The following is a 25610-nucleotide window of genomic DNA, read 5'->3' on the forward strand; positions in this document are numbered from 1 at the left end:
TCCTGCAGCAAACCCAGCCTCCCCGGATCAGCTGGCGAGGTGCCAGGGCAGGACGCAGAGGGTCCAGCCCAGAGATACTGCAAGCCGGGTCTGGGTGCCCCCCCCCCCCACTGCTGGGTGGCCTGTCACTACGAATTAACACCCACTGGCACCCTGCCGTTTATGACCAGATGCCTTTCAGGAAGGACTGCCGACAGCAGCGGTGGCGTGGGAAATCACAGCCTGTGGGGCACGTCAGACAGGTCGGTAAATATCGGCCGGTCCAGAGCCCCCTTCGGGGGAAGCCAGGCTCTGCAGGCGGCGTCTCTGGAGGGTGGGGGACGCACTAGTCTTTGAAACCCCGTGGCGGTCTCCATCACCTGAATGGAGGCCGACGCCCACCGGCATGACACGTGAGAGAGAGCCCTGGTGACACAGGTACAGCGCTGCCGCATCGATACGTGAATTGTCTGTTTGTGAGTCTGCAAAATGTTCACAAGCATCAGGCAGAGACTTTCTGTCTTTTCCAACTCACACACACACACACACACACACACACACACACGTTTGGACGTGGGAACTCTCTATTCACCTTAATCCTACTATGATAACCTCAACCCCTGCCCAGCTCTGACCTTAACCATAAGTAAGCAAACAAAATTGGCATATTTGCTTTTTTTTTTTTTTAGTCGATTGCAATCACAGAATGTTATAAAAACATTATTATAAAATTACAAAGCTTGTTTGCACCAAAAAAAATTCCCCAAAAGGTAATAAGTTACAGGTTTTTTAAATCTGGTCCCCACAATGTAATAATTACCTAAACACACGCACACGCAAACACACACAGTCATGCTGGCCAGCAAACACAGCAGAGCCACTGACAAACTTCAGATGACTGCGGTCTGCCAGCTTAATGTTGCGCGGCCCGGCCAGACGGGGGCCCCTGCACCGTGCCCCCTGACTGCCTGCCGCGGGAGGCTACGCCAGGGTCAGCCTGTGGAGGGCGCCGGGGGCGAGGGGGCAGGGCCGGGAGAGACGGGCCGCCAGAACAAACAGGTGAGACGCGTGGGGGGAGGCGCAGGTGAGCGCTGGCGGCGGCGCGGACGGGCCGGTGCCCTTGCAGAGCCTGCTGCCAGCTGACAATTACAGATAAAGCGTTGGCAGGGGTGCCTGAGCAAGCTGCGCACCGCAGGGAGCGGGAGCGCGTCCAAGCCCCACTCCAGCAGCAGGCACGGGCCCGCGGCCCCCGATCGGACGGAAATGCTGACTCCGCCGGCTAATCGCCTGCTTGGCTGGGGTCTCGGGGACCGTGGCGGGGAGAGGATCTGTCTAGACATTTGCATAACAGGCCGCGAGGACGGGGACAGCAGAGGGGCGCTCCGGAGGCAGGGACGAGCCAAAACGAGCCGTGCGAATGATGCCCGTATGGGTGGATGGGGAAAGCATGGATCGCGGCACGGCGCAGAGAGGGCTACCGCGCCCCGTTCAGCCATACAATGTAGTACGAACTGCAAGGCAGACCTCTTAGCATTATTTATTTTTAAAAATGATAAATTTAATTTAAATAGAGGTTGGTGCAGCATCCTGAGTTGGGACGGTCAGATGAAAATGCAGGTTATATGAGGACTATGTACAAATCGTCTCAGCTGGTACTCAGGACGGCCTGCACATCAGTGCTTAAACTGGCCCACGTCGGCTCCCTGGTCTAACTTCCTCAGATGCCTTTTTTTTCTCCCCCCCCCCCCCCCCGTGCTCCTGATGCGAGCGCCACGGCGGAGAGCCGACGCGCCCCAGGAGCTGATCGCTTCCCCACGGGGCGGAGAGCCGTCGCAAAGACGTAAGATCAAATGCTCACCGATGGCCCGAGAGGTAGGAGGAGGTGAAGAGAGTGCCAGAACAAAGCTTCCGTCTCTGAAGGCAGTCTTCTAGAACAGTCCGGCGATCTCGTTCCTCTTCGTTTTAATCCGGCTCCCGCTTCCATGACCGAGTCAGGCTGCTCGGTGTGATGCGTGACCCGTCTGTTTCCATGTCCGACCTCAACCGGTGGAAATAAGTACCATTCATTAGACATGAACATGCAGAACATTACACATGATAAAAGTGTTAGATGTGCGGTGCAAGGGCAGCTTAGAGTTTCAATTGATTGTAATTGACTGAGCAAAGTACAGATACAGCAGTTAGAGAAGCATAGTTTATAATACTATAAGCAGGGAATCGCAGTTTATTACACAGTCTTTATGGAAGAGTGTTTAACATTCTGTAATACAGTAGTTAGAGATACCTGGTTTAATCTAAGGCCACAGAGGAAAGGCACTTCTTAGCACTAAGGGAACAAAGGAAGAACAGACCGCGGGAATTAAGAAAGCCCAGCACAGAAGATTATTAAAATTTAAGCAGAATCCACCCCCCCCCTCTCCTTCCAGAGGCCACAGTCCATTGTTTAGCTGTTTGCTTAGCCCAGCTACGGCTGTATCTATATTCTAATGCGTGCCCCGCAATCTGTGACAAATTGCCCACATTAAAGCGGCAGAATCTACGACAACAACTTGTGCAACCCGTATTCATCGGGAATATAATCACACATTCACCAATTTTTATTGTGTCATGCATTATTTAATTAAATCGTCTCGATTCCAGTTCGGAGGCAAAGCAAGATTAAAAAGAGACTGTTGTATCGCTTCTGTGTATTTGATTTATTTTTAATATGGAGGCGGCATATTAAGAATTGATAAAAGCAAGTTTCAGATGCAGCCCTTTTATAAGCCGATTTCCTTATAATTACAACCACAGTGTTTCTTGACTAACTGGAACAGGTGTTAATATTTCAGCGCGTTGTCACTAATGGGCTGCGGCCACCGGACCTGTGCACCTGCATGGGGGGAGGCGGCGACAAAATGAGCCCCCCAGGCACGACGGGATCACAGTTAATTACGAATCTGTATAAATAAAAGACACGCGTCACCGCGAGAGAGCAAAGCGACCAAATTGGGCCTACGAGGTTTTCGGAAGACACCATCTCCTTAAAAACAACCCCCCACACACAAAGAGAAACGGCTAATAATCAAAATGTCAACAGAAGTCAAAAATAACAAAAAGTGACTTCATCATTTATTCATCCGCCCAACAATAACGGCCCAAAGAGATGCGTGTTCCCCGGAACTGATGAAAAGGCGATGTCAGGCACTCGCCCCTTCAAAGCGCTCTCGTCTCTCATCTAAAACAAACGACTAGAAAGCAGAGGTGAGCCATTGATGTTGTCTCCTAATCTCCCTGAAAGTAAACATGCTCGCAGTGCCTCTTTGGTGACGAGCACATCCGATGAAATATATATGCGGCACGCCGTAAAACGCTAACTTCACAAAGTCGCCGGATACTGAAGTCGCCTCCTTTTAACTGCTGCCACCTCGCGCCTCAGAGAAGCCCCCCGGTTGCCTGGATGGGACTCGAAGCAGGGCGTTTGGTCTTGGGAGTCCCCGCCCAGCCCGATCCCGGCACCGCGAGCGTCTCTGCGTCCCTTTGCTCTGCCGCAGATCTCTGGATAAAATGTTAATCAAATTCCTGTTATGTCACCTGGTGTCGGAATTGTGCCAACATGGACATCCGCCAGCATCCTACCATGGAGGGTCTCAAAAGGGGCGAAGGTACGCGGGGGGCTAAGTGGGTACGACCCCACCCACGGGCTGCCTGAGTTTCGAAGCCAAGAAGGCACTGGTCATAGGGGCTTGAATCTTCCTCGTTTTATGGTCCTGAGCTCATAACTATATCATATCAATTGGGTCATTGGTAAGAGTCTCACTCACGCAAAGGAAGACGACACGTGTATGGAATGGATGCAGGGATGCATGCAGACGGCCATGGAGATACACAGAAGCGTCTCTCACGTTCGCCGGAGACACAGCAGGCACCCGCGAACACACACCCTCACTCACGCGCATGCACGCACGACGGAAGGCCGAGAGATCCCACGTTCATCAGTCCTCAATCTTTTACAGTCTGGGGGTGTCAGTAGGTTCAAATTGAGCTTGTTAGTGATACGCTTCCCTCCGACTCACAGATGATTATTCATTTAGCTGTTTTATGTAACCCTGTCAGTGATAAGCGCTCTATTCATTAGCTAAGGGACAAATCAACATAGTTTTTTTTTATCTCCCTTTGTTGGCTTTTACACTCAGTGTTGCTGTTTATTACATCCCATTCATTTGTTAATTATAAATTATGGTTCATCTTTGGCTATATTAATTGATACCTCTTCTACCTTTGTAGTAGCCCGCGAATAAATTCAAGAGCAGCTTGATTAAGTGGCGTTTCACGAAGATCTTGACATGTGAAATTGAGGCAATAAAGCAAGGGAGTTTGTGTGGGGTGGTGCGTGCGGGGCGGAGCAGCACAGCAGCGAGCGGCGAGTGCAGACGTCGCATTACTGTACCAGGGTTCCCGTTCTGGGGCTCAATGCAGGGACGCACGTGCCACAGCATGAAGATGCATTACACTTTTGTTGGGGGCTTGCGATTCTCCCACCCCACCTTACTCGACCTGGCTTCTAATTGCCTGCCTCAATGTCGTAGGTGATCATGTAAACTCTCAAATATGGAGGTGACAGTGTAAATTCTTCCTTGAGGGAGGGTCGCTACATTGTAGGGCAAAAACCTACAGAGAGAAAGTTTGGGGATGGGGTGTGCTTGAGCGGGTTAGGATGTTGAGCCTGTCATTGGAAGGTTGCTGGGTCAAGGACCGGGGATTTATGCTTGTCATTGAGGAAGTGAGTCACACAAGTGAGTAATGAGTTGCTTCCAGAATCATGGTTTGAATTACGGGGCAGCTAAAGGGAGTTCGGACCCCCTGAAAAGGACAGGAGCTTCCTTGAAAGCCTCTCCTGAGGCATTTGGGGTGGGGGGGGGGCTCTAAAAAATTGTCCACTTTTGTGTGTTATATTTTATTTTCGTGGTGCACACCAGAAAATAGGTCTCCCCAAAAGCCATCGTATAATTCGAACCTTGTCAATAGTGACATGCTATGCTATGCTATACTATACTGATACTGCTATACTATACTGCTAATGAAGAACTTTACAATACTATACTATACAAACGTAGGGCATGCCAGGATCAGCAGAGTGATTTCACCATTACGTGACCAAGGCCCTTAACCTCCAGGGATTGGCTGACCCTGCTTTCTCAATTGTATGTTGCTCCAGATAAAAGTGATAAATAAATTTCAATTGCAAGTGACTTAACAAGCAGCAGAGTCATTAATACAGTAAAATGCCAACTACTCCGCATGTTACCCCAGAGCTAAATGGAGCCCGTACAATGGGAGATGGTCTCTGACAGCACACCTCAGCCGGGATATCCCCGTGCCCTTATCTGCATCGCGCTTTACAGCTGGCTAGGAAGCGCACTGTGGCACCCAGCCCCGTAACGTACACGACGCCCCAGCATGCCTCGAAGGAGTCACGCCGCCTTCCCGAATTAACGGGGTCGCCGGAGGGCGGCTCGGAGACGTGGCAGAGCACTTCAAACCACCTCACTTCCTCTGGTCCCCCCCCCCTTCTTTGGCCCTCTTTATTTGAGAGAAATCTCTTTCAACTAAAGTGGGCTCAGGATGGCCGCGGAGTCGGACATAATTATCCGTGAGAAGGCTTTAATCACTCTCCGCTGCGACTGCTCCAGGCACATTACGGCATGCAGAGCGGTTCACATCCTGGCCTAGAAAGAGCCCAATTTGCTGTCTGACGTCCCTCAGAAACGGCACAAGCGAGGCGGGGGCACACGGACGTAACTGCTTGCCAGCCTCTCCCCTTTCTTCCAGAAGTTTCACTGGCTTCTTATTGCCTGATGTACTTTGCATAGGACAGAGCGTCACTTCAGGAAGTTGGCAAAAGCTGAAGTAGTGAACGGAAGTGTGTCGCGGGAGTCGGTTTGGAGAGCCGTCTCCCGTAAGTCACCGCTCGTTTGGGACTGTCTGATAACCGGTGACGGCCCTGAAGCATGACATCTGCTCTGCAGTGCCTCAGAAACATACTAATACAGGCGTGACACTAGCTGAGGAATAAATGGTGTCAGAAGCCTCGCATACATCAAATTACAAGCCTTCCCTGCTAATCCGCTACAAGTTTATTTTCGAAGGCTTGACTGCAGTCACTGGTGTTTTCAGACAGGGCACCGTCGAATTCTGATGTACGAACCCAAACGCTCCGCTCCATGACAGATCCCACGTTTTCAAACCACAGAATGCGGCGAAGCGACCTTTTGCGGACCTCGGCTCCATCTCTGATCGGACGGCGCTGGCTCACACTCTCGACGGAGACAAAGTGGACCGGTCAGAGGGAAGCCCGGGTGCTCCGTGACACTGCTGCGCGCCCCGCCCCAGACACAAATGGGTCAGAGAACAAAAGAGCATCAAAAAGGAAAATAAATCACTGCCCTGCTGCCGGCACGCAGTTGGAAAGTCGGCCCCTTTGCGGGTCTCGGCTGATGGACCATTGTTTAAAAAGAGCCATCAGCAAATGTGTTCTCCGGGTTACCTGAGCACAGACCCGGTGAGCCTGGAACATGGGGCCTGTCACCCTGGCAACAGGGTGCCCTGGTCTGTAAACAAACACGGGCATCAGAGGGCACGACAAATCACCGGGGCGACCTCCTGGCAGCGGGACACATGGACGGCTGACCTCTGGCACTCATTAGCATTCGTGGCTCATTATTCAGCTGTTACCCAAAGAAAGCTATATTAATAACTAAAGCTTTCACCTATTACTACAGGTGGATATTTTTACTAAAACAATCTGTGTTAAGTGCTGTTCCCAGAGGTACCAAAGCGAGCCCTCTTCAGACCTTCAGCCTTAACCATCACACCACCTACTGCCGGCGGCGCTACACGGCGTGTAAGCTGTCAGTCTCCTGGGGACGACCCTAAGCACAGAAGTAGCCAGAACATGTGCTGCTAATGAAGGTGTTTATTAAAAAAAGAGCATGGTGGGCGGCCTCGCTCCGGAGAGTGGTGACGTGTGAGGTGGCCATGATGCCGGCGCTCGGCTCTTCCCTGGACAGGGTGGACGGCCTTCTCTCCCAGAGGGGAGCCCAGGGCCTGCCAGCGAGTCAGGAAGCTACTGGTGCGTTTGCACTTCAGATCCCGCTAGGCCTCCCGCCCGCTCTTCCCGTGACCCCGGCCAGCCCGCAGCCGTCACGCCGTGAGGAGAGGAGTCTTCCCCGACACGTGGCATCACACGGCCCCGCACTCGAGGCTCTTCCCGATGCTCTTACGCAGGGGGCGCCATTTGTCAGGATGCACGCGTGTCATTTTTCTGCTAATAAACGCATTGCGCTTTAGCGTGTGCGGCGGACAGGCGAGCGTGGCAGTGCGCTCGCGCTGGGGGCCCCTGCTCATGGCCCACAAGCATCACGACCGCCGCCACCCCGCGGCTCCCAGCTTCACGGGGGCCGGGATGCGAGGGCTCGGAGCTGAAACCGCGCCGGGCCACCGGGCTGACAGGCGGCTGTCGGGAGACGAGACAAGTACGCGGTACGGCAGGGGCCTGGCCCCCAGGAGGCAGAAAACTACAGCACCCCCCCCCCACACCTCCCCTTTCACACGAAACAGTGTGAAAGACTTATTTCTCCTGAACTGAGCCTCGGCACACGACATGGACACTTAGGCGCCGCATATGGAGCCGCATTAATGTTTATCCGTCTTCCACTTCAGACACGTGGATGCAGACTCCCGGTGTCACCTGGTCCCTTCTGCTCCTCCAGCTTCATTGCTTATTGCTGTGATGATTGAGTCCATCCATCGCCATGCTGACCATCCTCTCTTACTGCCCCCCCCCCCCCCAGCTTTACGGCCATCCACAATGCACTGGGCCTTCTGCTAATACGCCCAAAAATAAGGTGGCTTTAGTCTGGTCAATTGAACTTCAAGTGGAAGCTGGGGTTTTACATTTAGGAAGGGATTTATAGCAAGTGACATACAGGTATAATGACGATCCTTCTCGATTCCAGGAATTGACTCTTTCGACACGCCACACGTGACTCTCCATTCCAGCCGGCTCAGAAAAGTGTTGAATCGCAGTGCTGTGATAGCACTGAAATGGCCAGGCGTATTTACCATCACTTTCATTCATACTACTAAAGTGGTTACCACAAACATCGTATATAACACACAGGCAGACGTGATTAAATATATAACTGAAGGCGAAGCCCCCGCGGGACGGGGGGGATGTGTTTAGCTCGCTAATCCAGGAGTGCCGCTCGCATCATCTCCTGCGCAACCGAGCACGATTCAGGGAAACTAGATTTGAGCTGCGATGGAATTCCCATTTCCATCAAGCGGATCTGAGGAACGGAATCACCAGACCTGCGAAACAGATGCCGGGTGACCGACATGCAAAACATACTATTATTTCGCACGACGGCATGGGCCGGCAATTCTCGCAGCATCCTGCACACATCTGTGCGATGTCAGCGTGGTGCATCCCGCCTGAGCCTGCATGGCCCGTCGCCCTGGGCAACATGCGAGTGGGGACCCGGGCACACCCATTACAGGGATGTCGGACCCACGAGCGGCTGAGAGATTCCGGCTCCTCCTGTAATTGTCCCCCATGTCTGAATAAAAGTCCCGGCTCCTATGATTCATCATGTTTATTTTTTTATTTCCTCCAGCAACAGCTTATATTAGTTGAGCACTCAACAGCGAGATTTAATTTCTACGGGAAAACAACAGAGGCGCTTGATTATTATTATTGAGAACGCGATACTGCAGTGGGTGAAATAAAATCTATAGTGCATTAAAGTGACAGATTGGAGGAGGAGGAGTTCTCATTTACAAGTGTTAAGACATCATGGTAATGCCTCACAACAGAAAATGAAAATCAACTGTTTCCCGCTGTTTTCCTAATGCAGAGGAGCTCATGGGACCTAGTGGGGGGGGGGGGGGGGGGGGCGGGCAGGAGCGGGGGGGGCAGAGTAGAGATGGTCAGGCATCTGGGATCAGGAGATACGAGGCGAGAATCATGCACGGCAGCCCGAGGAAACACCGTCATGAGTCAATGACGCCCAGATATCCTGCGACCTTCTCTTTTCTTATTCATTTTGTCGGTAATATGGCCACAACAATGATGTTTTTATTACTGCTCTGTTCATCAGCAATACGCATTAATTATTCACTGAACAAAGAAGGCGGCGATAAATAATGTAAAAAGAAAAATTATGATTAATATTACAACGCTGGCAGTGATACAAGATCATTGTGATGCCGATAATTACCGCTGCTCTTTAATCAGTCAGATTTTATTTACTACAGGACATTTTCACAAGCCAGCCACCATGAAGGGTCTTAAACGCACAGAAACGCCACGTGGGGAAGATGTAACGGGCTAAGTGACCCCGCAGCTGGGAGCGGGACCCACCGTCGGGCTGACAGGTGGATCTCTGATCTGTATTTGCCCCGGGACCCTTTCTCGAGGAAACTGGCCAGCAGCTGCTCGCAGATGATTCCATCCAATCTCCTACAGGAAACTTTCTCATGACATAAGCCCGCGAACATTCGGGGACGAGCGGCAGAAGCACGGGGGATGTGTAAGGGAGGCATCGCGGCAATTAGTTCCTGTTCGGCTACCGACGGTGGGGGCCATGTGGGATTTACAGGAAGTGTGTGCCGCTGGCCGCCAGGTGTCCGCAGTGCCCTCCCCATCTAATGTTACCTACAGGAGCAGGAAGCCCTAACAATCTGGCAGCACGTCATGTGTTTCTTTAAGGAACAGCTCTGGAAGAGGCTTAAAACATCCTCCCTAGTATTCTTTACTGCAGCCAACTACCACTGAAGATACAGGCTATAGAAGATGCTGCTTCCATTCTTGAATTTTCTGCCCACACGTTCAGTGTTGGTCGTGGACGCATGTGAGGAATTACGGTTATGCGATGTGGTCCGTCATCGCGATGAAACACTGGAAAGAAGCCTCACTTCAGGCACGCATCTGTTTCCTACCGACGGCCGTAAGGCAGGAATTCTTCCGTCTTAAAAAATATATATATACATGGCTGCCATAACGAGACAATGCTGGCACGCTGACTCAGTGGGTGGCGCTGTTGTTGCACGGAGTTAAGGGTTCGAAGTTGGCCCCTGCTCTCTGGATGCTGAGTTGGCATGTGGGCTTCCGCCCACAGCCTGGTGCCATGCTGTTCACATGAATGTGTGACTCAGAAATAAAAAGGCTTATGCGTATATGTATCCGTGCTCTGCGGCTGCCCGCTGTCCTGCCTGCAGCTCACAGTGCCGGCCTTCCCCCCACGGACCGCCATGCCATGGTACGCGCCGGATAAGCAATTACTGACAATATTCAGATGGATTATAATACTATAGTACAATAGAAGTGATAAGACTAAGAATTTATAAAAGGTGACACCAATGAGCATTTCATAGCTGATATCCAAAAATCATTACACAGTATCAGTCTGGTTAGCGTAAGACGATTTTCATCAAGAGCAGAATGTAACTCAATCTTTTCCATCCTCTTTTGCCTGAAGAAACCGCTTTCTGCGTGATGTGCTGAGATATTTATGCCTCATTCTCATTCTCAAGGAGTTAATCAGAACCAGGGATCGGCCAATCATCTCACGCTGAGGTGCAGTCAGGGCCCTGGGGCGCGTGCTGGACAGCGATGGAGTGCGGAGCAGTGATTGAGGCAGAAGCGAGAAGGATCTTGGGCTGCACCATCGGCCTGGGTGGAGTTACTCTGACACACACCTTTACAGAGGGAGCACGTCTGCCTGTCTGTCTGATAACCACTGTTACAGAGGAAGAATGTCTGTCTGTCTGTCTGATAACCACTGTTACAGAGGAAGAATGTCTGTCTGTCTGTCTGATAACCACTGTTACAGAGGAAGAATGTCTGTCTGTCTGTCTGATAACCACTGTTACAGAGGAAGAATGTCTGTCTGTCTGTCTGATAACCACTGTTACAGAGGAAGAATGTCTGTCTGTCTGTCTGATAACCACTGTTACAGAGGAAGAATGTCTGTCTGTCTGTCTGTCTGATAACCACTGTTACAGAGGAAGAATGTCTGTCTGTCTGTCTGATAACCACTGTTACAGAGGAAGAATGTCTGTCTGTCTGTCTGATAACCACTGTTACAGAGGAAGAATGTCTGTCTGTCTGATAACCACTGTTACAGAGGAAGAATGTCTGTCTGTCTGTCTGATAACCACTGTTACAGAGGAAGAATGTCTGTCTGTCTGTCTGATAACCACCGGTACAGAAGGAGAATGTCTGTCTGTCTGATAACCACCTTTACAATGGGAGTGTGTCTGTCTATCTGTCAGATAAACACCTTTACAATGGGAGTGTGTGTCTGTCTGTCTGACACACACCATTATAGAGAGAGCATGCCTGCCTGTCTGTTCAAATCAGATCCTTGGATCACTGTGGACCTTTGAGCACCTACTAGATAAATTCCTGTTCTGCTAATCTGCTCAGCATATTAGAGTTGATTCAGTTCAACAGTGTATAAGATATGATGCATTAATCTCGCCTATTTCAATTTCTGCGGCTGGGACAGTAAAAATTGCTATGCTGCATATCTAATTTGCCTTTTTCTTCCTGAACACCTGATTTATGCGTCCCTCAGTGGCGGCGTGCAGGCAGTACTGTGTACCCCATGGTGCACTAACAACAGCCTACATCAGCTCTCAGGCCTTATCTTGATAAATCAGACAAATGCAGCTCTGGGGAGGGGGAGGGGTGCCAGGGCATGTGCAGCTCAGCTGGGGGGGGGTTATGCTGAGGGGGACCTGCCCACCAGGCACCGCCACAAAGACGCGAAAGGCACCCTGACTCCGGCCTCCCGTCTCTCCCCTCTTTGGGTCACAGAGCTGATTCAGCCTGACCTACAGTGAACTGGGGCGCCCAGCAACGGCGGGGAACGCAGGAAGGGGAAAAGGCAGGGGGGCGGCAACCCTACCCATAACAAAGGGGGGAGGGGGACATCCCCTTCCATAGATTTTGCCAACTGGGGGTCTAAAGCAGATTTTGGGGGGGGGGGTTCAACCACATAATTTACTACAGCACAGGTATGGCTCCATGCAGCCCAAGTATTTAACCTACAATTAGCCAATTCCCGAGTCTTATATGAATGGACTGTTTTAATAGCACCCATATATCACATACTTTTGTCTATATATTACTAAATAATATACATTATACAATATAAAATGATACATTTTCTATCAAATTACTTCATAGTATACAATTTTGCTTGCATTTCAATCATAGCTAAATAAAATAAAATTATTAATTATTCCCAGCCTGAGACCCAGAAAAAAATGAGTGAAATAAATAATAGGGACGTGTAAATTTCCCTGAAGAGCGTGTGAGGCGCCTCCTCTTCTTCCCTGTGATTGCTATTGTGCTGTAAGGACGCCGCGGGCCCACCAAGGGGGCAGTGCCCGGCCCCTGCCGGCCGGCCTAATTCGATCGTGGCAGAACAATGGCACTGGGGCCTGGTCCTGCTGAAGAGCGAGCTAATTGGAGAGGCCGCCGCCGCTGACGGCGGCCTGGCTGGGTCCCTCCGCCATCCTGATCCCTGCGCTGTGGCCGCAGCGTATTCAAATAACAGCTAGGCACCCTGGGTAGGCACCTGTGCCCTGGCCTCTTGGTCTCAGAGTTGTGCCAGGTGTACACACGAGGAAGATGAAGAAAGCGATCAGACTTTAGTCCCTGGGATAGGCTCTGTACCCCCACAATCCAGAACAGGGTTAGCGGTTACAGAACACAGACAGATGGATGAACGCATATGAATGAATGTGGTATAATCAGTATCTAATAACCTGTGCATTGTGATGACTGGGAGAGCTACTGGAACTCTTGGAGTTTGACAAACTGGGCAGCCATTTCGACGTCCACAAAGGATCCGAAGGACAGTGGGAATACAGCGGCACCCTACCCCCCTATCCTGAGACAAATCCCAGTACTTTTACCCCCTTTCCAGGGTGGTCATGAAGCACTTTGGACGGCATTCCCAGAAATTCAGATTCCAAGAAGAATCCACGTCCTTCAATCTCCTTTTCGGGCCTGATTCAGAGACGATTCCAAGGGGGTCCGGGAAGACCGCCAGGCAGTCACGGCGCCAGCTGCAGCGCGGCGGAGACGAGTGCGGGGCTTCCAGAGCGGGACGCGCTCCTGGGCGTCGGGGTCCTGGGTGATGAGAGCTGTTAAGCTATCTGAAAGCAAAGCAACGGTGGTGAGAAAATTCCGGCTTGGTCTTATTGCTCACGTACTGGATGAGGCCGGCCAGGAAAAATGGCACTGCGAACGCCGGTTTGCCAAGAGACAGTGAACGCGCCGGCTGTAGATTCAAGTGGGAGCGGTTGCTGTGCTGACCGCGGTAAAAGGACTGGCATAAAACCGTTAGCAATGAGTAGCTAATTGAAGCTGAGCAGAGGGGCTCGCCCCCTGGCCGCCCTCAGGAGCATCCACACTGTCTGTTCTCTCACACAGCGCTGATCCTGCTGCACCCCCCCCCCTCCAAAAAAAAAAACCAAACCCCTGACCTCCTAAGTGTCATTTCAGTTCAAATATATATTTTTTTAAATAGCTAATTACGCAGAATTTCAGATCACAGTCCCAGCATCTGTTTTGGGTTTGCTTCCAATGACAGATCATTCTGTTTGTGCTCCAGCTCGAGTGCCAGTATCTCCTCTCCTCTGCAGTCCGGACTCGACGCTTTACAGATGTGAAACCCGATACAATAATATATCTGCTCTTTCGCTGAGCGGGGCTGGCCGCCGCGTATAACGTCAGACGTAATTCGCGGGAGGAACATGAGCGTGTGATGAAAAGACGACTGTATTCCCCCTCTCCAATGGGAGCAGACAGCTGCCAATAAGTGAGGGTGGGTGATGAAATCAGGCTGATCAAAGGCGCGGTGAGTTAAGTGAGGAACATGACTAACACAGCCTGCCCACCCTGCGCCACTGACCCCCGGCCACTGCTCCTGGTCTGTGCCATGCAGCTTAGCACACATGAAGTAGCTTATAGCATAGGCCCAAAACCTTTCAGCCCACGACCCCCATATTTAAGTATCAGTGACCGGGGGTCACTGACAGTATTTTGCTGACCGGGGGGTGTGGAGTCAGTCTACCTTGGTAGAGTCATTTCAATTGACCAATTACAGATAAAGTCCAAACTGATTGTCTTTTATCTTATTTTTTTTTTTTACATATTCTGAGAATCTTCTAATTACTCACCACTTGTGTTTCCCCTACATTGGGATCCCCTGGCACTGAGCATCGCTTGAGCAACTACAAATGAGGTATGAAACACGCAAGGAGAAAAGGGGAGGAGGAGACTGTGAAAGGCAGGAGCAGAGAGGAGAACGTGGGAAATATACAGAGCTGGATCAGGTCCAAATGTGAAGAGCCACCACCCCTGTGTGTGTATGTGTGTGTGTGTGTGTGTGTGTGGGGGGAGAAATCTGCTTGACGGTAAAGTGGGTAACCATAGGTGTGTGAGTATGTGTGTATACAATAGTGCGGCAGGATGATACACGAGAGCTTCATCCCTGTATACCACCATACAGCTGGTGTAAGGCTGAGATGGGGGGAGGCATGCAGAGCAGTGGGGGCTGGGATAATTACACACTGTTTGTGTGTCTCTGGGAGGCCGGCGGCGAGCTGGGCGGCTGCTGACGTCCCGCTAGAAAGCAGCCTGGCGCTGAAACACTTTTAATGAAGATTTTTTTTGTCAGCACAGGAAGCGACATGTGAGTGACTGCTCTTTCTTCCCCGGGCTCGGCGAGGGCCAGAGGTGTCCCGTCACTGTCACAGTAACCATTATTTGTTTGTCGTCTGTCGACACGCCGCAGGTTTGAAAGGGACGGCTGCCCCGCCTCGGTTTAGCCACTAATTGCGGCACGGAGCGGAGGGGAGTGTGCCCCGCTCTCGGCCCCGCCAGAGTCCCTCTCCTTCTCCTCCACTCCTTTCTCCATCTCCGAGCTGCAGTCTGTTCCCGCCGGGCGGGTGCCGTGGCGACGCACCGCCCACGTCGGCCGCGCTCAGCTGATGTGCCTGCCGCCGCCCCCCCCCGACCTTGCTCAGCTCATTTCTGAAATAATGATCGCTTGCCGTGCCATTAGAAGCTTTTTCCTTTATTATTCTGTATATTTATATATTTTTCCCGCTTTAAATCTCAACAAGACGCTGAAAAGCAGTTTTCCTCTTATTAGCGGAACAGTGCAATACACCGTGGTCGTTATCTGGGCAAATAAGCTGCCTCTTCCCTCAGGTGTAGGCCTGACAAATGATATGTGCATGATAACAGTGCCCATAACACACTTAACTCCCCTTCATCAGGTTCCCCCTCCCTCCCTTCCTTAAGCCGAACCAGCAGAAGCTATAATCAGCTGTCAGGAGTGGCCCGCGAGTGACCGCTCCACCGCACACGGGGGGGGGGAGGGATTCACCACAGCCCCCGCATGGACAGTGGTCAGCTGGAGACACTCACTCCCACTGGCAAGAGCAATAAACAGGGACAGAATCATGTGGCAGAAAACCGATTCACATGGCTGGTATTAAAAATAAAACCATGGCTACTTCCTGGCCTGAGCCCACCGCTTTTTCAAGGAGGCAAAACGTTCCACTGTGGTCCTCCGTCCATGATGGGCCGCTGGCACCCTAGAGGGCCAGCACTGCTGGCCGATTGGCAGTGACACCACCACCCACAAACCCCACCCCCCTATCTGAGCCCACTGCCTCTTCTCCCTCTGCCAGGACTGCAGAAGAAAAAAAAAAAAACACCTCTCACACCTCGGGCGGCTCTGCCACGTTTCTCGCTCTGCTAAGTGGGAGCCGCAAGCAAGAGGAAGCCCGTCGGGCACCTCATAAACACGGCCTTGCCAGTCACGCTGCCCGCTTAAACCTGCGCTGACAATACCGCCTGATTTAAAATAGAAATGTTTCAGTCGCATTAAAAAAAAAAATTGTGAGCATGTGCCAATAAATGACTGTTTGTCTGGCCAAGTCAATCACTTGCAGATCTAAGCAGCTTACCAGTGACTCATAAATGATAAGTCCCGCTCTTTCTACGCTAAAGCGACCTCTGGGGATGAGGCCCATGTGCAGAAAAGACCGGAAAGTCCTCAGGCAGCGCAGGGCTGTAACTTGGCATCTGCTAGAGCAGATAAAAAGTGCAGCCCCTAAGTGGTGGGCAGAGTCTCAGCTGAGTGGCTGCCCTCCTTCCAAGTGCACTGGTTGCATGCGGGCAGGATGGACACTCAGACCCCACTCCCGGTGTCTCCCTCCGACTGGCCGCTGCGAAGCCAGCCTTAAGCCCTAATCCTATATCTCTCCTCAGCTGCTGGAAACACAGTGTTAATTAACAAGGGATTAAGCCATCATCATCCCCTATAATCCAGCCTGGCTAGGAATTTCAATACAGAAAAAGCAGATAAATAAATGGATGAAAAGACTTAGCATTTTAGTAAATTACTCCTGACCCTGTTGCTGGAACCTACTGACTGCCAATTAAAACATCGCCGGCTTGTCAGAACTTCATAAAGACAGAAGTTCCACCGCATTTAATACGTTACTGGATCATTCTTGCGGTAAAATTTCTATATAATTCGCTATACATTTGCTACATATTTCTATCAGGCTGATTTCTTCACAGTAACTTAAATAGCCAGGACCTCTATTTACATCAGTTCATACAACTGGACATTTTACAAAATTTTCTATTGACGACAGCAGGTCCCCCCTGCACTGAATTTTATTTCTGAGTTTATTCTTTGGCAAGTCCATTTTCTTAACCACACAACAAAGATCATTAAAGGACACTACAGAGAAAGTGAAAAACACAAGCTCTTACGAAGAAAGACCTTCACGGTCTATTCGTGCTGTGCGTGCTGGAATAGCAGACTGCGACTTGGGCACAGTAAATTCAGAACAGATTGGTTTATCTAGTTCCTGTGAGAATATCACAGTGTTTATTCACTCCCGTACAGCAATTCAAGGTATGATTACTTCAAATATCTTCATTAAGTGTGCAAGCAAGGCACGACTGAGCATTCTAAAAGCTTACTACAACAGGCATTCTCCCCCACTACCATTGTCAAGTACAGTATTGAATTAGCTGCTTTAAACCGCTCCCTTGTGAGGTTTGACTGTAATTGTTATTGTCCCTCTGTGTTAAGCTTGGGATGTGGGTTCATAGCTATCGCCGTTCTTCCCAGCTCTCCCTGCTGTTCCCCGGGCAGCTGCCGCGCCGAGGGCCGGAGCCGGGGCCGTGACCGCTGCTCCGGGCCCCGGAGCGGGGATAAGGTGAGCGGCATGCGGTCCACTTCATTTCATCCCGAGGAGAAAGCCGCCTCTTTAAAATACTTAACTAAAACACAATGTCTCAGCTGAGGCTGAGGGGTAATTATTAATACTGACAATCATCATCATGGAGCCCTTTATTAAATTTTTTTTTAGTTCTGCCCCAACCTGAGATCTGTTCAGCCACAAAAAACCAATCCTGAAAAAAATTAAAACAACACGCCGTGCTTTTGATGCTTCGATCGGAATGGGGGGGGGAGGGGGTGACCGGGGCGGGAGCCTTTGCGCTGGGGGCAGAGGAGGATGGCGAGGGGAATCATCACCTCTGATTTAGAGCCATTCACACTGAATTACGGCCCCTTTCAACCGTGAATCGTCATTACCAAACGGAATGAGGCAGCACCGCTGCGACAGATCATTGCTAACGGCAACTACAATCACAATAACACTGCTTCTGCTACTAATAATAATGACAATGATAATAATAATTCTACTAAATGCTACCTCCAATAATGCCGTTACGTAATACAATAATACAAAAGCAAATATTATTATTACTGTACATAGGGATCTTCACAACCCTGCAGTGGATACGCAGTTAGAAGAACGATGGACGGACGGATGGACAGATGGATGGACGGTCATAGAATAAACAAGCAGAGTGTGTGAAGCAAATGGCGTTGTGGAGGTCAGGCTTCAGGTGTGGGAGACCGTGGTGACAGGAGGCTGGAACAGCTGAGTGGCGGAGAGAGGGGGCACATAACTCGCACAGACCGGGGCAGAATCTCGCTGTGGGGGTGGGGGGGGGGGTCGCTGTCTGACGGGCCCTGTGGTGCACGTCACAGCACCATTAACCTGCCTGGTTAAACAGCACTGGATTGATACTCCAACAGTGAACTGCACTGACAATTAAATTACAACTGACAGGTGGATTATCGAGCTTGAACAACCCCAGCTTTGCCCATTAAATCACCACCCAGAGTTTTTTTAAATAACATAATAATGATACATAAATGTTCAATACCAATTAATATTCCACCATATACCCCAAAGTTTTCATGTTACATGCTCTTATACATCTTATCAATATCTGTCTATATGTGTGTAAGAGCTACAGTACTTATTGTTTACACAGGAATGTGAGGAAAAGATTAGAATGAGAGGGTAAGGTGGGTTTAACAAAATGATGGGACAAAAGAAGAGAAAGTCAGCATAAAAGGAGACTTGGAAAGGCCATGGGGGGTATCAGCTCAAACATCGGGTTTTGTGCAGGTGTTCAAGTAAACCCCCCAGTCTGTGGATACTCCTCTACTGACTGAAACTGACGCTTATGGCCACAAAGAACCATTCTAGCAAAAAAATAAAAATGACACGCCGTGCATTTGATGTTTCAATCGGCCAAATTGTAAGATATCAAAGCATCTGTTCCGTTCTTCTGCAAGGGGCACTAAATAAAAAATAAAAGAAATGGAAGAGAAACAGGACAAAAGACCAGAACTACATAAATAACCATTTTTCTGAGTCATACCTGGTCCTTGAAAGTTCTTAACAAGCTTTTTAAGAATCACAGTGAGGGAGCACTGGTAAAGTGGGACGCTCTCCCTGCTCTCCAGGAGGGTTTAGATTCGTCACGCCCCACATCAGCCAGTCATGTGGCGTAATTACACTCTGGCCACGCCTCCTCAGCCTCACCAACATGAGAATGCGTGCTGGGCCTCACCATTTGCCACATGGCTTGCTGTGAATGGTTTTAGAAATGGCTTGAAATGATTTATTATTATCACAATGTCAAAATTATACTATCATGCTTAATTATACTTATTACTTAATATCAATTATTATAGAGCGATAAGTGCACATGCTGAAAATGGGCATTGAATTTTCCAGACTGTGTCACGCGTGTCAGCGCAGTTTCTCCAATTATTTGCTCTTTCCAGATCTTGCACTGGTGGGATAAACTTTTACAAGCTACCCCCACCCCCCCAACATACTTCAGTAGCACCTCTTGTCCAAGGGCCACTGAATGACCTTCTGTATCGATTTCTGGAACTTCAATAAACAACAAACAAACAATACCGGCAACTACACAGGACACCCCCAAAATGCCACCATCTCCAGCAATTCATGCTGCATTTGTGATGTACTGAACAAACAGAGCATCTCTTTAAATCTAGTGCAGACACACACACACACACACACACACACACGCGCGCACCCACCACGCCACACGCAGCTGTACAAGGGCTCAGACACACACAAAAGCGCACATCCGCATAAATACGCCAGCTTTCTTGAGCACAAGCATTCTTGCCACATAATCATTTGCATAACAATTTCCAGTTGTTTTTTTTGGCTAGATAGAATTCACAGCATGACACCGGCGGTGTGAGTGAGGGGTCAGCATTATGTATATTCACAGCGGAGAGAGAGAACAAGGCTTCTGTCTTTCACACTGCCCCCCTCCCCCCCATGTGCACATGCACCACAACACAACACAAGCACCAACATCTACAGTGACAAACTTAAGTTGTTTTCCGAAGTAACAATGACTATAAAGACGATTTTTTTTTTATTGCAAAACACATTGGCATTCTTTTGATGTGACACATTTACATACATTTCTAAGCAAATTTACTGAGCACAAGTGTTTGTTCCAATTTCCACATTCTACTCTACACAGTTGTTTTTACTCTCCTTTTTCCCATTGTCTCAAACGGAATATCCACTGTAACATAATATAATCTAATATAATAACAACAGAAAGCACATAAACATCAGTGCTAATACATGCTACATCCGTTCAGAATCATTTAGCAACTGCCCAAAGGGTCATTAGCATAAACTTGTGCCCATGTGGCCAAATGAGGGGAACAGACAGAAGACAGATTCCTTACAAGCAGATCGGCGCTTGATCAGAGTGCCTTGCAGAAACATTCATGTCACACACTCCCAGAGTCCCAGTGTGAATCTGTAAGCACTGCCATCAAAAAAGTGGGGAAAGAGAAGATTTAAACACTTGAATAGAATTGAGACGCAACACTAGGCCTGTCCGAAGAAATCATTAGGGACCTATCAGTCCATCCAACTTGTCAGTTCTGCTGAGACATCTTTAAGAGGAAAGTACTTCAAAGACTAAGAGAGAGGGCAGTATATTCTGGATGATGACTTGATGCTAGTAGGAGAGAGTATAAGGCTGTATGCTGTCCATCCATCTTTTAAATGCTTATCTGGTCAGGGACACAGGGGGTCTTGCGGCTGTGCACAAGGCACAAGGCTGGGATACATTCACACACAAATGTTACGGAAATCAAGAGCCATCAAATAACATGTCTGTCTTCAAGCTCAGGGAAAAAACAAACAGAATACCCAGCAGAAACCTGCACGACACAGGAAGAACATGCAAACACCACACATACGCACACTGAAGGTGGGATTCACACCTTCAACTCTGAAGGTGTGAGGCAACAACACTAACCACTAAGCCACAGTGCCACCAAGCTGCATGATGTTTAACCAGAAAACAGTGGCTGCAGTGGATGATGTCATGTTTTTAGGAGGAAAGAAGGGGTGTTTCTCAATACCAAGAGCGCAAAGATGGTATTTGTGGTCTTGGCAAGAGTGGTCTTGCTTACTCGGCTTCCAAGAACAAACCTGGGGCGCAATGAGTCATGGGATCTCGTTTGGCAAGGATGCAACTGATGTATCCTTGATATTTGGGGAGGGGCAAGAATGACATCCTGGGATGTTTACTGTCCTCTGTACTTCTGTTCTTCAGTATTGGAACTTATCTTTGGCAGTGGAAGATGACGTAAAATGGGTACACAAGAACACAAGTACAGTCAAATACTCATACTGAGAAACACCCAAGGCTTAAGGCTGCATGATGTCAAAACAGAACAGTGTGGCCATGGTGGATGATGTCACACTTTGACTATGATGTAACAGTGTTGGATGTAAATGACATCATCAATAATGAGCAAGAAACCGAACTCTAATATACCACTAGGGATCACCTTGAGGAATCATCACTGGCATGTCCCTCCCTCGGCTGTGCTCAGTTGTAACCGCAATAGCACAGCACAGCTGCTTACTCTTTCTACGTTAGTCTGGGTGCTGCATTCTAAAAGCAGGTACACATGCTGATGTTTCACCCAGTAAGCATCTGCAGAAGAACCCAATCAGATTCCCAGGTAAAAAAAAATAGGGCTGACTCACACCGAAATTCGAAACGGAAACTTGTAATCCTGTGTCAACTACATCCAGCCTCCGCTTAAAGTGACCCGACAGCACTGAAGTGAATCTGAAAGAACATAACACTCAAAAAAAAAAAAAAAAAACCAATGATAAAGCAATCCCTCGATATAATCCAGAGACGTAAAGCACTGATGTCTATTTCCAGAGCACCAACAGCACTTGTCATCTTCAAGTTCCGCGCTGGGTTACTGTACAGTATTGCTAAAAGAGTGTCCACATTGTGTCGCTGTGACTGGCCTGTGGCTGTGAAATTTTCCTCCCCCTCCGACCCCCCCCTCCCCCCGATGCGTGACCGTAACAGAGTTACGGGTGCTCAGTAGTCTGTCCGCATGTGCGTATCAAACAGATAATTGGTAACATGACCTTCCTTCTCTTGGTTAAACTGTTGCTAATAAAAAAATATTGATTAGGCCGCACTGAGGCTGAATGTGAAGAGTGTTTTAAATTCCATAAAATGTGGACTGTGCAGGAGGCAAAGGCGGGTAATAGCCACAGTAGCAGTGCATGGCGATGCCCCATCCCAGTCTTCTCAGGCCGCCTAACACCGCTCCCCACCAGCCTTTTGCTGACCGCTGGTGAACACGTGAGCTGGCAAAACGGCATAATCAAGCCCGTGCGCCTCTCACGGCTTCCTCGTGTGCTACACCCATAACAGGGGATTAGCTGAGCTCACTTCACATGCTGGTGTCAAACCCCTTTCACTGGCAAGTTGGTCTAATTATTATTTAATCAGTTTGGCTGCTGCCCACAAAGCATTAAATTGTTAGTTAACATTCCTTATAAATTGCATTTATTAATTTCTGGGAGAAGGCACGTCTATTTTTAAATTATATTACAACCATACTCTAGTAAACAGTTGCAGAATTACGATTTAATCGCTGAGTTAATTTCTTTACCATGGTAGGAGATTTAAGGAAGGAAAGTTATAGTGTTCATGTGTTCTGAAGCATAGAAATGTCACACAAATGTCCATCCATCCATCTTCCATCTCATGCAGTAAACCCAGCACTTATGCCAGGCAAGACAGGGGACAAGACAGGGGACGAGATAGGGGACGAGACAGGGGACATGACAGGGGACGAGACAGGGGACGAGACAGGGGACGACCCTGGATGGGGAGTTCATCACAGGGCACTAACACTCATATACTGGGGCCAATTCAGAGACATTGATCCACTCAACAGAATGTTTGGAGGAAATCTGCACAAGCAGAGAGGGGGCATGTAAACACAAAGCTGAGGGTGGGAATCCGTGGCGACATGAGGCCACCATGTATACATACAAGGACGTTGGGGATATGGACACCCTGACAGATTCAGGGAGCCCGGCAATTTTTAGAGCCCTTTGCTCAGCAAAACCCCAAGGCTGGCAGTTTGCCAGGGGGCCCAGAATTTCTAGCTACACCCCTGTATATAAATGTGCATGTATACACACACACACACACACACGCACACGCGCACGCACACACACATAAACACACACACACACACGCGCGCGCACACACACAGACATAAACACACACACACGCACACACACACACGCACACACACATAAACACACACACACACATAAACACACACGCACACACGCACGCACACACACACACACATAAACACACACACACGCGCGCACACACACACACACGCACACACACACACACATGCACACACACACGCACACACACACACATTACATATAAATGTTCATATGGATCCATCCAAGCATCTTCTGCTGATTTACCCATTATAGGATCATATACTGCAGACATATCAATCCACTCCTCTGGTTAAACATACATGTAACATGTTGTATGATTATCATGCCGAGAATGCAGTGAGCCAGCAGGGAGCGAGGGCAGGCCTCATGCATGGACCCCCGCTGCCAGCTCCCATCTCGCCTAACGCCAGCAAGTCTCCCCCCCCTCCCCCCCCCGCGCCCCAGGCGAATCGCCGGAGCACAAATGCTGTGATTGTTATTCACTACGGCCCGATCCTCTGATAACATCGTATCCTCGGCTGTAAAAAATGATGAGATTTTTATCCGTCTTATATATCCATAATAAGCAGAGTAGAGACCTGCCTCCCACGTGCTTTAATTTGACTTTAAAAGCATCCTCTGCGCTGGAAATGCTTTTAATAGTTATTCACTTACAAATGATTGCGGGTCATTACACAGTCATTGGGGGGGCAGTAATGAGAGGAGTCTAACGGCTCTTGTAGAACACTGCTGTAAACGAGAGGGAAAAGTTCCTGTCAGTAAGTTTTTATGGTTATTCCATGCCAACTACATTTGTTTAAACCCCTATTAAAATAAAAAGGGTAGCAATCTTCTTAATCAAACCTAATTCGTTTAAACATTATTTCCCCTATTAGCGGGTCGAGAACACGGGGGAGGACGTGCTTTGAAACGTGAATGTCTCCCTTCTCGCAGACGTGGCACTAATCTCTGGTCAGGTTACATCTCTCCTTCTCCCGTCCCTCTCTCTCTCTATTTCCCCTCTCCAGCTCTCCCTCTCTCTACATCTCCCCTCTCTAGCTCTCCCTCTATTGTCCCCCCCCCGTCCCTCTCTTTCCATCTCCCCTCTCTAGCTCTCCCTCTCTTCTGTCCCTGTCTCTCTCTCCCTGTCCTGTCTCTCTATCTCCCCTCTCTAGCTCTCCCTCTCCAGCTTCCCCTCTCTCTATATCTCCCCTCTCCCTTTATTGTCCCTCCCTCCCCTGTCCCTCTCTCTCCATCTCCCCTCTCTAGCTCTCCCTCTCTTCTGTCCCTGTCTCTCTCTCCCTGTCCTGTCTCTCTCCATCTCCTGTCCTTGTATCTCTCCCTCTCCAGTCCCTGTCTCTCTCTCCATCTCCCCTCTCTAGCTCTCCCTCTCTCTCCTCTCACTGTTTCTCTCTCCATCTCCGCTCTCTCCCTCTCGTGTGCTCTCTCTCTCCCTTTCCTGTCTCTCTCTCTCTCTCCCCTCTCTAGCTCTCCCTCACACTCTCTTCTCTCACTGTTTCTCTCTCCAGTCTCTCTCTCTCCATCTCCCCTCTCCCCCCGTCTCTCTCCCCATAATGACTTGACCAGAGCTAGGGACAGGAGGCGGAATCGAGTGAAGATGTAAATGGCTGTTATTTATTCCTTCCGAGCCTGCATGCTAACAGGGACGGCTAAGTGCCCACGGTCCTTACTCCTATTTATGTACAATCCTGACAAGTAAATTAAATTTACCTTTGGAAATGGTTCTATTAGTACTTTTATTAGGTTAATTAAGCAAGCTCTGGGGATTCGTTTAATCGCCGAGATTTCGGATTAATTCGGCGTTCTGCAGCACAAGCGGGGGGTTGGGGGTAATCCCCTGGACGGCGCTCTCTGCGATGGATGGATGGCGGCAGAGCTCTTCATTAGCGATCTGTGGAAACTGGCGCCGCCGCCCGGCCCTGGCCCTGTCAGCTGCCCGCCCGGCCGCTAACCGGGGACAGGCAGCCGCTCCACTTGGGCTTAATTAAAGCTGCGTTCTCAGAGCCCCTCGTCTGATTTTTTTTTTTTTTACTGTAAAATGGTTCTTGTCCACTGTGTCTTCCCTCTCCGGATGAGTGTTCATCAATAACAGTCAGCGGGTACGCGGTAGGCTAAAAGCCCGCTCGTCAGCACGTGGGAACCCAGCACCGGGCACGAGCGCGGCAGCCCACGCATAAAGAACGCTAGCACGGCTGATTAGCATGCAGCCTGAACACCAATCGTGACAAATTGGAACATTAGCCTTTCCGGTTGTAACAAATTAGAAACCGGCACTGCCAATCAAATTGAAATTAACAATCCGGCAACAACCTTCATCCAGTAAGACTCAGGACCCAGGACCCTCCTGGCTATGCCCATGTGTGGTACACTGAGAGTGACTCCACTACTGAATCTCTGCTGAATGGAGAGGTGAAGGCCTCACCTGCCTCAGTAAGCAGCTACAGAGCCGAGCTGGGCGCAGCTGGGCTAAGCAGCCAAGCCCCACCCCCACCATGGAGGGCCAATGGAAGAGCCACTGATGGGGAGGCGGGGCCACTGACTGACCAGCTGAGCACGTCGTCTTCCAGGCTGTCCGC

The 25610-nt window shown here is 49.6% G+C and overlaps 1 protein-coding gene across 1 annotated transcript in view; it reads right to left on the minus strand.

The window, feature by feature from the left end:
* The window catches only part of LOC111858614 (uncharacterized), a 142900-nt gene that overhangs the window by 112057 nt on the left and 5233 nt on the right, over positions 1 to 25610 (minus strand). The window contains exon 2 of the mRNA XM_023840542.2: positions 1838 to 2017. Coding sequence (XP_023696310.1) covers positions 1838 to 1963 — 126 coding nt within the window. The 5' untranslated portion in view covers positions 1964 to 2017. The remainder of the gene's footprint in view (positions 1 to 1837; positions 2018 to 25610) is intronic.

Source organism: Paramormyrops kingsleyae, chromosome 3, assembly GCF_048594095.1.
Source record: "Paramormyrops kingsleyae isolate MSU_618 chromosome 3, PKINGS_0.4, whole genome shotgun sequence".
Classification (NCBI taxonomy): domain Eukaryota; kingdom Metazoa; phylum Chordata; class Actinopteri; order Osteoglossiformes; family Mormyridae; genus Paramormyrops; species Paramormyrops kingsleyae.